Source organism: Varanus komodoensis, unplaced genomic scaffold, assembly GCF_004798865.1.
Source record: "Varanus komodoensis strain SLA01 unplaced genomic scaffold, ASM479886v1 scaffold7_3, whole genome shotgun sequence".
Taxonomy (NCBI): Eukaryota; Metazoa; Chordata; class Lepidosauria; order Squamata; family Varanidae; genus Varanus; species Varanus komodoensis.
This window is the reverse complement of record NW_025336480.1, coordinates 6,255,475-6,268,392: the sequence shown is the minus strand read 5'-3', so window position 1 is coordinate 6,268,392 and position 12,918 is coordinate 6,255,475. Positions and strand designations below refer to the sequence as shown.

General features: G+C 41.8%; 1 protein-coding gene across 4 annotated transcripts in view; it reads right to left on the bottom strand.

Moving 5' to 3' along the window:
* The window catches only part of PRELID2 (PRELI domain containing 2), an 84,837-nt gene that overhangs the window by 42,937 nt on the left and 28,982 nt on the right, over positions 1–12,918 (bottom strand). For all 4 annotated transcript variants that reach the window (XR_006417026.1, XR_006417025.1, XR_006417024.1 and 1 more), the window contains exon 5: positions 8,193–8,298. Coding sequence is in view for 1 of the 4 variants with exons in the window: in XM_044454328.1 (XP_044310263.1) it covers positions 8,193–8,298 (106 nt within the window). In the remaining 3 variants the exon portion in view is untranslated. The remainder of the gene's footprint in view (positions 1–8,192; positions 8,299–12,918) is intronic.

The window sequence follows — 12,918 nt, the reverse complement described above, 5'->3', positions numbered from 1 at the left end:
GGAAAAAATAAGAACCCATTAAATTATCCTAAGACTGCTGGGCAGGTGGTAGTAGAAATGGGCACCAGGCCTGCAGATCTTCTCCAGCCCCATCCCACAACTCGGGAAAAGGAGCCCAGATGGAACAACAGACTGGTCTAAGAAACAAGGAGGTAAGCCACTTCCGAAGTTCCTGAAGGACCCCCCCCCTTCAATGCCTTTCGCAAAAGTGCCATATCTACATCATACAGATTAACATTTAAGTTCTGGACTGTGATAGTTTCAACGAAGGTCAAAATGGAACATAACATCCCAGCCACTGCAGCAATCAGAAGGGGGTTGTTTGGTTGTAGCATTTATATCACACTGCTCACTGAGTCACCTGATCAGACTATCCTTCAATTTAGTTTCTCATCAAGTAAATGATTAAAACAGCCTTTGTTTTTTGAGTGCTCCTTTGCAAGCATGTATAGAAAAGTGGGCTCTGCTTTGCCTTTTCAAAAGTAATCAGGCAAGTGGTTTCCTTTCCTGCCTCTCTCATCTCCACAGGAAGTGAGAACTGGCTAACACAGCCCATCCGTCTACATTACGATTGTCACCACTTACTAAGTAGAGCACTAATTGACATGTGGAAGCTCTGAGGTTTGCCTTGGGAATTTTAAAATGTTATTTACTGAATCAATTACGTTCAAAGTGTGTCAGTTGCTTTTCCTTTCTTCCTCATAAAATAGCTGCCTTATGGGGAATTGTTTGATAAAACAGCTGGGGCAGGAAAGAAGGGGGAAATTATGGAATAAATAAGGGACAAAGGGCAGTTGTAAGTCAGCATTATTGTTCTTTCCAGTGAGAGATGATTGACCTAAATGCTAATAAATTTCTTTCCCACTCCATTTCTTAAGGGGGCAATTCTCTGGTGAGGAGCTAACTCCTCCAGACTCAGAGCTCTGCACTCACCCAATGCAAGGGAGGAGGCGTGACAGAAGCCCTCTCCAAGCCCCTGCTCCTCCCACTCTGCATTTTCACCAGAGGGGCTTTATTGTCCCTGTGGCTAAGGCACTCCCGGAGAGGGTGGGAAGGAGGCTGGGGCAGCGTCAGGACACCTTGTACTGTTGCTGCCTCAGTCCCTTCACCTCTCTGCCCCCACCGATGTCGCCTGCCCATCCTCAGAGAGCCGCGGTTGCGTTTCTTCTGGCACTGGCTGCAAGGGTGCGAAAGAGGGGGCAGGCAGAGCGCTGACGCTCAGCTCTGGGGCCGTCAGACCGTGTCAGGGCCATCCCCTGGGCTCATTCCTTCATGCAAAATTCTAGCAGCTGAATTCTGAGCTGGCTGAAGTTTCAACCTTGGTCCAAGTGATCAAGCTTCTACCCGCTAAATTTATAACACTTTACAATAATTTACTAGAAATGTACATTATCAAAGAAACTTCACTTAACCATTAAGATGTCTACCTTCCCACATATAGCTTAGATGTCTTTTAATTGGCTTATTCTTTAAGTACTCTAATTTCTAAACATACTTTTTAAACAAGCCTATTCAATTTGACCTTTTTATCCTTTTCACCTGGATCTAAGTTTTATTTATTTATTTAGTCATGGCAACTGATTCTTTTACTTTATCTAACCATTTGGATTTCTATTTGTCCCAGGTATGTCGTATATACTGTTAGGTCCTGCGACAGCTATCCTGAATGAGGTTAAGAGCATGATCCTAAGCTTGTTTACTGATAACTAATTCTACTGAGCTCAGGAGCACTTGCTAGGTAATAAACTTGGTGAGAATTGAAGCTTAAGACCACAGTTCTATGCTAATTAACCTGGCAGCCCCACTGAAGACAATGGAACTTCTAAGTAACCATGCATAGGATTTCATCACACGTTTCCAGAAAGTATTGTCTTTCTTGTGTGTGTGTGTGTGTGTGTATGGGCAAAGTATATGAATCAAGTTATAAATTGATCCCAATCTTCTATATTATCATGTATCTTCCCTCCAATGTTTTTAAAACAGGCATATTTCACTTAAAGATAAAATCACCCTTCTTATTAGAAATGTCTAGAATTACTATGATTTGTACTATAACTTTTATTTATGAGAGATACAACACAATTTCCCTGGAATGAAGCCCTGCTGTGATTAAATTGAACTTAATCCCAGGACAGTGTGGGTAAGAATTCAGTTGTAATCTGCTATCTCATTAACTTCTTAAAACAATATTCTTTCATGTTCATGTTCAAGGAAAAACTGTCACCAGTTATCCATCAGTATTCACCTTTTATGGAAGTATATCTTCTTCAATACCTTGAGTTGTTTTACTATATAATCTCTTGCTTGTTAAAACTTGTATTCATATTCTAAAAGGATTTTGTAGATTTTAGACAGAAGTATATTAGCTTTCATCAATGACCGGTTTTTCTAAAACATACTAGATTTTCATGTTTGATCATAAAAAGTAAAACAATGCCCCCTAAACTAAAAGTACTCAAACTAAAGGGAATTCAAACCATTCATTTGCTTTTCAGCAAATGTCTCCTTGCCATTGTCAATTAAATCCCTTTATTTATATATCCCGTGTTCCCACCAGAACTTCTATTTCCTTGCTCTGTGTGAGATCACAGATCCTGTTACACCCTACTTACCTATTCCAGTCTCCTATTTTTAGCAAATTGGATAATTTAAAAAGATTCATGGATGGGAGGAATCCTATGGCTCCTAGTGTCCAGAAAGCTACGGGCTATTTACGATCCCCATAGCTGAGGTCAGAGATAGTGGTTTGACCTCAGAGATGGGCTCTGGAGCTCTGACCCTGTTCCCCCTTACAGGAGGTGCAGAAAGAACATGCTCAATGCTGCCCAAAGGATCAGAATCTGGGCTGCTCCAGGTCTCCATGTGGTGGCCAGAACCAGAATGGCCATTGTAGTAATGACTGGACTGGGTCCAGGCCTTGCTGGAGCTCACAACCTCTTGATAAGCACCAGCTAGGAGACCTAGCTAGGGGCAAGGGCTATTTAAGAGCAAACTTTCCCCGCTGGAGACTGTCTCAGCAACGCAGGTCTTCCTGTTGGCCATGGTGTTTCAGCTCCTGTGTCTTTTCCCCACCCTTGCGGTTTCCAGCCTTAGTGTCTCACCACAGCAACGCAGCTCTTCTGTTACCTTTCGCACATTTCAGCTCCTGATTCTCACTGGACCTTAGCTGGATCTAGAGCCTGCCATGCATTGCTGTCTCATCTCCCCTCGTTCTGCCTTGCCACCTGGCCTTGCTTGCTATACTTTTGCTGCTCCTCAGTCCTGTGCAGTTATCCTGCCTCAGGATTCCCGCTGCCGGTTCTTGTCGTCTTCCCAATTCTCAACCCTTGGCTTGTCCACAACCATGTCCTGCTCTTGTTCTGACATGTACTCCTGGCTCCTGACTTCAACCTGTTCCTTGACTACAATCCTGCCTCTGACTTCACTGCTAGACTTTAGCCTGAGTTTAGACTCTGGTCTTGGGTCCTCTTGCCTGGGTCCTGGTGCATCTGCCTGGACTCCTGCCATCCACACCCACAGCCCTGGCACAAGGTCAAAGTAATCGCCTTCTTCCACAACTCCCCCAGCAACAAGCATTTCACACCAGAGCTGCCTCTGAATATGGATCAATAAACACCAGTAGACCCACTTCTTTGCCTAATGCCACTTTAGAAACAACTAGGATCATTGCCACCACAATGCTTCCAACAGCACACCCCATACATAGATTCTGCATTGTATGATTCTTCAGTCTCTCCTAAAGTTCATTAGGGAACCTAGTCCTAGTATTATGAAATGCAAAAGATACCCCCTTACATCTATCCACTTTCCTCACACCATTAATAATGTTATAAACTAGTCCAGTGTCCCCTGTTCCATAGTTACTCTTTCATCTAAACAAAAAGGGCTCCAAATGTTCAAAGCCGTTCCATACAGATAAAGATGCAGTATCCCCTTGGTCATTTGTCTTTTCCAACACCTCTAACGCAACAATATTCTGAGTTGAAATGAGCAGAATTCCAAATCTGACCAAACTTTAGATCTGTATGACATTATGATTTTCGCAGTTTTATTTTCTACGTATTTCCTAGTAAATCTTAGCAAAGTACAGTGGGGTGGGTAGAGAAGGTCACCATAATGTCTGGAATTCATTCAATTAATCTCATGGTACTGAATTCTGGTGCAATGAATTTCGGATGCACGGTGCTCAGATGTAACGAGAGGCTGGGACTGCTGAGAATTCTGGCCTATCAGCAAAAAAGCCCCCTTGTACACGCTGCTCAATTGTTCTGCTTGGTTCCTCTGAAAAACTGGATAAACTATTCAGAAAATAGTATGTAAAAACTTCCGATTACATCTAAACCTGGATCATATCTTCTTGTTCCCCCAGCAAGCCAGAATGGAAAACCATTTTCAGATCCTGGCTTCAGAATCAGTTTTGTTAGGAGAGCAAACAACAGGGAGTCTAGATTCAGACTAACAAGAAACTTTTACTTCTTTGTTAATTCCTGGCCAGTTTAGCCACTAGCTAACCTAGTAGCAAGAGTCCACTGGATGAACAATAAGCCAGAACGATAATCAATTCTGGCTTGCTGTTATGTCTGTACACAGCTGATAAGTCTCATCTGTACGCATATGATGAAAAGAAAGTTACTTATACCACCATTCAAAGGTTGCAAATACAAATGTTTTCTGAATACTGATACGTCATTCACTCTCTTTGGATTTCACATAAAACTTGTTGTGTGTGACTTTTATTTCAGATTCTGGTATGCGTACCTCAGATGGCCAAATGAATTCACCTATTCTTCAGCAAAACTACTGTTTGATCACGATGCCTTATCTTGCTTGTGCTGAAAATAGCTGTTATGGGAAGGATGGAAACCAAAACTAGCCATATAAAAATAGTAACTGCAAATGCTTCTACTTGAAAGAAGATTTGAACCTTCTACAACAAAAAAGGATGCCAAGTACACATCGAAATAAAATGAGTCAAGTTTATCTGGGAGCATAGAGAGAGTAAGTCTGACTAGAGAAGTTTTTAGAAAATCAATGATTCTCTTTATTTAGTACAGAAAGAAGAGCTGATGTGGCAGCAATCACACACAGCAGTTCTAGCTACGCCATCTTAAAATACTTTCCTATTCTGACACTTATCCAGAGAACCCCCTAAAAGGTGCCAAAATCAATTGTTTTCATTTGTCTGATTTACTGTGCCAAGACTTGTCAATTATTCATACATATCAGCCACCAGGAAGATGAATGAAATCTACAAGATCTTGTTTATATACACATATATAAGCAGGGAGGGGGATAAAGGGGATTTAATTTTTCCTTTACTTGCCTTACTATACCCTGTAAAATCTTCTAACTCAATAGGACAGATGGCTTTCATTGTCCCATGCCTCCATGCTGTAGTGTCCCAAAGTCTGACACCATGTGGCTGGTGCATGATGCACCAGCACTTCTATGGGCACAAAGCCACGGAGAAGCAGTGCCCGTGCTTTTCCCTGTTTTAGAGGAGACATGAAACTTGCAGATTCAGTGAACCTATGTAGCAGCATCCAGACATGAGCTTTTATGCCTTTGTGAGCAAAGTAAACTAGAACTATAGATACCTCAAACTTTAGAACCATCTCAGTTATTGCTGCTTTACTATTTTCATGAAGGATCCACCTGGCACTGAAAGGACATGTTCTGTTATATAGGTTGGGTAACAGCCTGCTAAAACTCTGTAAAACTGTAGAGTTTTACTGCAAAGCACCAGCTAAAGGTATGTAATAATGAAATGGCTCCTGATCATTCCAATTAGTATCATGGTTCGCCTTCAACAAATTACAGCAGCATGTCAGCTATCTAGACAAAGCTGGGGCATTATCTAAAGGGGATGTCCATAGGCTTCCGAACTCAGAAGACTGCATGCCTCCTCTGCAGAGAGGAGGGAGCAGTGAGACAAAGATGGTCTTTGTGCTTCTCCTGCCCTGCAAATCATCTAGACAGCCAATTTCAGCTAGACAGCTGATGGGAATAAATAAGGAATAAAGGGCAGTTTTAAGTCAGCACTACTGTTCTTTCCAATTAGATATGGTTAACTCAAACTCTAATCAATATAATACCCTTTCAACTAAAGCTCCTTATGCAGAGGAGCTTAAGTCTCCAATTTGGAGGCCCAAGCTCATCTAGCGCAGAGCGGAAGACGCAATCTCTTTATCTCCTTCCACTCTGAATGTCCCCAAGATGGGCTGCTTCTCAGAGGGAGGGAAGATGGCTGGAGCAGCTTCAGCACAGTTTGCATCATGGCCAGTCTGGTTCCCCCAGAGTGCCCATCTCACCCTTTTCCAAAGTCTCTCTTACAACCTGCAAGGCACAGCCAGCATGATTCTTTTTGCACTGGCTGTGCAAGTGGCCAGGGTGATCTGAACATGGAGCCCGAGCTCCAAAAGCAGAGCTGTTTTCCAGTCTGTAAAATCTGAAAATCTGGACCCTGCCTAGGAGGCATGGGATCGCTCTGCAAGACCAATTCGTTTTATGCTACTTTTCCATGGATTTATCATTTGGTTTATTTTAGCTGCTTACTAAACTTAAGTGTAGTTGGCCAAAAATAGCTACTCTACAGAATCTTTCTTTTGAACAAACCAGAAACAGCAGGAACATATAACAGTTTCCCAGTTTTAGAAATCTATTTACTAAAGGTTCAAACATATGGCAGCAAAATAAACAGGATCTATATAGTACTATTTATTCAATTGTTCCAAGTATAGCTGCATTTTCATTATTTCAGCTCTTACAATTTACCTATAAGGTATCTCAGTATTAGTATCTACCAAAGTGGGAAGTACAACAGTGTTACTGAGTATTCTCACCTCCTAGTAGGATCCCCCACCAGTCAGGCCCTCCTCCAGTTTGCCACTCCAATCTATTCCTCCCCAGCCCCACTTTCCTTTCCAACAGACATCCAACATTACATGGCTACTGAGCACGCTCTGTTCTCATTGAACATTTTATTGTATTTTATTTTTCTGGTGATGAGGGGTAGGGGCTGGTTTTGAATCTTTAACTATACCATGTGTTTTTGGAAAGCCGTGAGATTCCCTCAAGCAAATGACACCTCCGGCCTGCTTCTTAGCAGTCCCTTGTTGGTTCTATTTGTCAGCATTTGCCACCTGAATTCACATTTGAAAAGATGGTGAGCTGAAACTGACAAGCCACAGTGTCCACAGGTCAGAGGCAACCTGCCTCGGGGGACTGCTGTGTCATGAAAACACAGTGAGCCAGGGTTGAGTGATGGTTAAGCCTCCCTTGCATAATCCATACTCACTAGGGTCACAGAATGCAGCAACCCATGAGCAGAAGCTGCATCTTCACCCACCCCGAAGCCTCACCTTGGGTTAAATAACCCATGCAAACAGCCCTAGTGGCTTCCCTGGGGTCATTAACTGAAGTATGTGCTTCCTGGTTTGCTGCTCAGTCTTCTAGCAACTGTGTTACATAAATTCTCATCTATTATCTCTCCAACAAGCAATGGAAAACATTTGCTTGTGTTGGCATATCACGGGGCGGCCAAGCCAAGGCTCAGGAACCACATGCGGCTCTTTATTTTGCAGCTTGCCACTCGCCACCCCATTGCTGCTTGCCACCCGTTGCCACAGCCCACGGGTGCCCACTTGCGGCTGTCAAACATTGGACATAGACCGTATGGGTCTCTTCTGTTGAGCAAGTCTAGGCACCCCTGGTGTATATAGTGCCTGGGAAAATCCATCTATTTAATGTAGGTAGGTAGGTATTTTCTCTCCTTCCACAGCTAGTTGCATTAGGCACAGGAAGAATAACGAATTAAAATAAAACAAATCCACAGTATTCAAGCAGTTCACCCAATACAGAACAGCCACTAAGGAGACACAGGGTGGGGCATTCAAGGTTGAATTTCCTGAGCTTGATTCGACTCAGACATTTCAGCTGGGGCACTCATCCAGTTGAGCACCTCTGCTTCAAATATTTGCCCCATTTCATCTGAATGAAATTTCAAAGAAATGAAACTCAGGCAGAAGTACAGGTAGGCCTTGAATCTACATAAATACAGAACAGGTGTTCTCTTGTACATGAAGCTGCATTCCGCAATCAATGAAATTCTGGAGAAAAGTCTTGAAAGCACATTCACAAAGTATATGTGATGCTGAGAATGTGTGAAAGATTGTTAAAAATAAAGCATTTACCTTTTTGACTCCTTGGTTTAAAAAGGTTTGTGCAAAAACTTCCAGGAAGCAATTCAGCAATCCTGTCCCCTTTATTGACACTCTCCCTTTCTGAATGAATTCTGTCCTGAAAGAAGAGAAGAGAACTGAGCTACTGCTCTTCCGGAGTACCAGGTACTGTGGTTCTGCCATAAAAGTACACTCTACAGAAACATACCCTAGCAGCAAAATGTACCAATGTGTTTCAATGTGCAGCACTTACCACCTGTAGTTTTGATAAGAGGTCCACCTGGCACCATCATTATATGTTTTTCAGCGCCAGGTTAAGATCTTTTTATTTAATCAGTATTTTAACAAGTTTTAATATTGAATTTTATTACCATTTTTAATTGCAGCCAGAGTGGGTTGTTAATTTATTTATGTTATACTTTTATGTATTGGTATTTTATTTGTGTAAGCCATCCTGAGGCTCTCGCAAAGGATGGCATACAAATATCTTAAATAAAATAAAATAAATAAGCAATTGCATTTAAAACAATTACAAAAATTAAAGCTGCTGCTTGATTAACTTAGGGCAGCATTTTGATAATTCATACATTTTAACTGATTAATGTTAATGAGAATGTTGCTGCTGCCCTATTCATTATAGTGTATTATATCACAATCACTTAAATCATGAAGATACAAACCTATGTCCATTTGCTCAACTATACAGAATTACAAATGCTGAAACAACCTCGCAGGTTGGTTTCACTTAGCATGTTGGAATAAGTTTGTTTGTGGGGAGGGGATAATGTTTTTAGTCTGCAAATACCAGTCAAAATTGGGTAGAAAGATATTAATAGTGGTAGTACTTACTGCTTGCACATGTATATATGATGGAAAAGGGAAGGCAGATGAATTTGCCAGGACAAGGTCTTAGCCAATTTAGTATATGAGAACAGAGAAATACTGCATTTTGCTTAACCATTCACACTTTATATATGTGTTTTTGAATTACTTGGAAGAAATACACAGTAATCTTGTTTTTGTAGAAATTCTTTTTTATAACAAGACAATTCAATTAGTAGTACCACATGAAGCAGTATTTTTATTTCAAAAGCAGAAGGAACACATGCTTCTGGGTTTATTCATGAAGGCATGCTTGTCACCTGATTTTTCCTTGCCAAATACCATTGTCACGGAGTTGGTTATGGAACTGTTGAACTGAAAAATATTGGATTTAGGACAGGAAAAGGTCACATCCAAGCTCTGCCTTTGGGGATTTGTGTGTGTTATCTGTCGCACGTTTAATTGTCCTATGCAGACTGAAGTGGTCATTGACTGATGAACGTACAAATATGAACCCAGCCTCACTCCTGGCTTGAAAACCAGATTCTTCTTGACAGCAGAATGCCATGACACATCCCACATTCCAGCAACCACGTTCCATCTTGGAAACAGCATTGTTTTCTGGATGTAATGCTTTAGGAAAAACGTGAACCCATCTTTCAGTAGAGTATGTCCAAAGCAGAAAACAATGTAACGAAGAGTAAACCTCTCAAAATCAGTACAATCCTCTTCAGAAAGTTATACTCCGCAGCTTTTCCACAAGACTGTGCCCAAAGCAGCTCACAATATATTTAACGGGTAGCAATAAAAATCACAATTTAAAACCACATAATAAAAATATCAAGCAATTCATATAATATTGAATTAAAAATACACAAAAACCTGATCTAAGTTTAGCTTTAAATAAAAGACAGGGTCAAGGTGGAAGTCAGAAATAAATATGCTCCCTACAACAACGATCTCCGACTCTGTTCTACAAAGGCAACACAACAGCAGTCTCTACAATTAATCTACAAACACTGACTGGCAGCCCCACCTCTCACGTGGAGCAGCCGTCCTCCTAGCTCTCACCTGGATCCCCTTCTCCCAGTTCCTTCTCTGTCTCCCACCTGGGGAGGTAAAATGACCAGTCCTCTTTCAAGTGCAACGAACATGCATAGTGTTGACATTACTCAGTCTTTCTTCACCAACCCCACTTCCAGCACTTATCTTCAGGGAGCAGGGCTTTTTCAGGCTCCAAGCTGGTAGGGTGAGACAAGCAGAGAACAAGTCCCTCTTCTATTTGTAGACCCCATCCACCACTAGCAAGCAAAAGCCACGCCTCTGATAGGTGCAATTCCACAGCCACCATAAACAAACAAGTTTTTGAAGTCACTTAGATGAAGTGTGCTTCTGGGGCTGAGGGAGTTTCTGCAGGAGCTTGTTTCATAATCTCTGGACTAGGTCACAGAGAAGACAAGCCCATGTACAGTGCACTAGAGTAATATTTATTTATTTATTTAGAAAATTTCTATGCCACCCCATTCGCCGAAGCCTCGGGGCAGCTCACAAATATATCAATTAAAATATTAAACAATAAGAATATAAAACAAGTTAACAATATAAAATAAGTCGCCCTGGCTGAAGAATAAAATAAATAAATAGTATTAACAGTTAAAATGACATTTGAATAAAAAGGTCTTCGCCTGGCGCCGAAACACATATAACGACGGCGCCAGGCGGACCTCTCTAGGGAGCGCATTCCATAGATTGGGCACCACCACAGAGAAAGCCCTCCTCCGAGTACTTACCCTCCTAATTTCCTTCATGAAGGGTTCCCGGAGAAGGGCCTCTCCCGCAGATCTCAGGGGGCGGGCGGGCATATATGGATGTAAGCGCTCCTTCAGGTAACCAAGACCCAAGCCGTTTAGGGCTTTATAGGTCATCACCAACACCTTGAATTGGGCCCGGACTTCAATGGGAAGCCAGTGAAGCTGACGGAGGACTGGAGTCATGTGAACATAACGCCCAGTCCCCGTCAGCAGCCTGGCAGCTCTATTTTGAACCAGCTGAAGTATCCGGACCGTCTTCAAGGATAGCCCCACGTAGAGCGCGTTACAGAAGTCAAGGCGGGAAGTCACCAGCGTGTGTGTCACTGTCGCCAAGCAGTCGTACTCCAGGTAGGGGTCAGCTGCTGTCACCTGAGCTTCCAATGAAAGCTCTGGGTCGAGGAGCACTCCCAAGCTGCGGACCTTGTCCCTAAGAGGGAGTGCAACCCCATTCAGAAATTCTATTTATAAACAGAAGGTTATCATCACATGCAACACAATGGTCACATTCCCCTCTTCCCAGAAGAGGCAGAGTTGGCATGTTAAGTAAATTTGATAGAACATACCTCTGGCTATCATTACAAAGAGACCCAGATTCAGAAACACTCTCAAGCTACCAACAAGTTCCTTCTTGTGAACCTCCTCTAGAATCAGCATTTCTATTACATCACCAGAACTGGCATTACCCACCATGGACAAACCTGTCTTGCCAAGACTGAGGTTGAAGTTTAATACTTTCATCCAATACATTCTCAATCTTATACCACATATCAAAGCATGATACCACCAAACTTGAATTAGATGGAAAGGAGAAATAGAACAGGTTATCATCAGCATGCAGGTAAGATGACATTCTGGTCAACTTCCCCCATCCACTGCAAGCAGCAACAACAAATCAGATTTATTTGGGACTTCATAGCTGAACCCCCACTGGGAAGAACAAAAGCCCCCAGCATCAACTTTTAAATCCTTCTGGACAGGTAGGAGCAGATTCATGGCAAAATAATCTCTAAATTTTTAAAAACTGATCCATAAGTGTACCATGGTCAATGATAGCAAAGGCTGCTGAGAGGTCCAGCATAATTCAAAAGGATCATACTGCTCTGTCTCCTAGCAATGGACATCAATCTATCCTGAAGTTGTTATGAAATGAATCTGGACACTTTGCTTCATCCCAGAGTAGCTGGAGTTGTCCTGTCAATGTCAACTCAAACACATCAATTTATTAAACTTTTGTACTATAATTCCATTAATCTGGGGGGCTGAGGGAAGGTTTCTTTAGAAAAAACTAACTACTGTCTCCAGACTTGATGCCATGCCACCATTCCTCTGCAGCATATTAATAGTGACCAATAAACAGGTGTGTAACTTCTTTCAACAGGTAAGAATCGAGCAGATTAAATGATGACTGAAACACAACAAAATCTGATCAAATAACCATCATCTAACCAGATACCTTCAATGCAATATCCCAACCGGATATGCAGTCAAGCTTGGTTTGGATACAGGAGATTTCAACCAGAAGGTACTTCATAGAAATAATCCTGTAGGCCACAAAAGGACTCAAAACCAGACTATAAAATCTGGCATAGAAATGTTATAATAATAATAATAATAATAATAATAATAATAATATCTCTTTAGCAAAACAAAACATAAACAAGCTTTGTTTCATGATACTGCAGACACAAAGATGGCAAATAAGACATCCGTTTATTTCATCACTTTCACAAAGAAGGCTCTCAAATGGGCTCTGCGAAATTTCCTTTGAGTTTTTCTCCATCATCAAATCAAGACATCATCCCAATCATCTCATATTCCAAGTTAGTGGAGACCATGCCTGGGCACTGGTGGCCAAGGGGGAATAAGTATATGCTGTGTGCATTGCCCAAATCTATTTTCTATTCCAGGACAGAAGTAGGACTTTGGAAAAATGCCCAGTCTTCAAGATCAGGCACTGATAATACATCCACCACAAGCCTAAAAGCCAGCAGAAGCCATGAAGACCAAACTTGATTGGACAATACAAAACGGTACATATCTACACTAATGGAGTACCCACTCCCTAAAATACTGATGACAAAAAGACTAAAACAAGTGTGTAACAA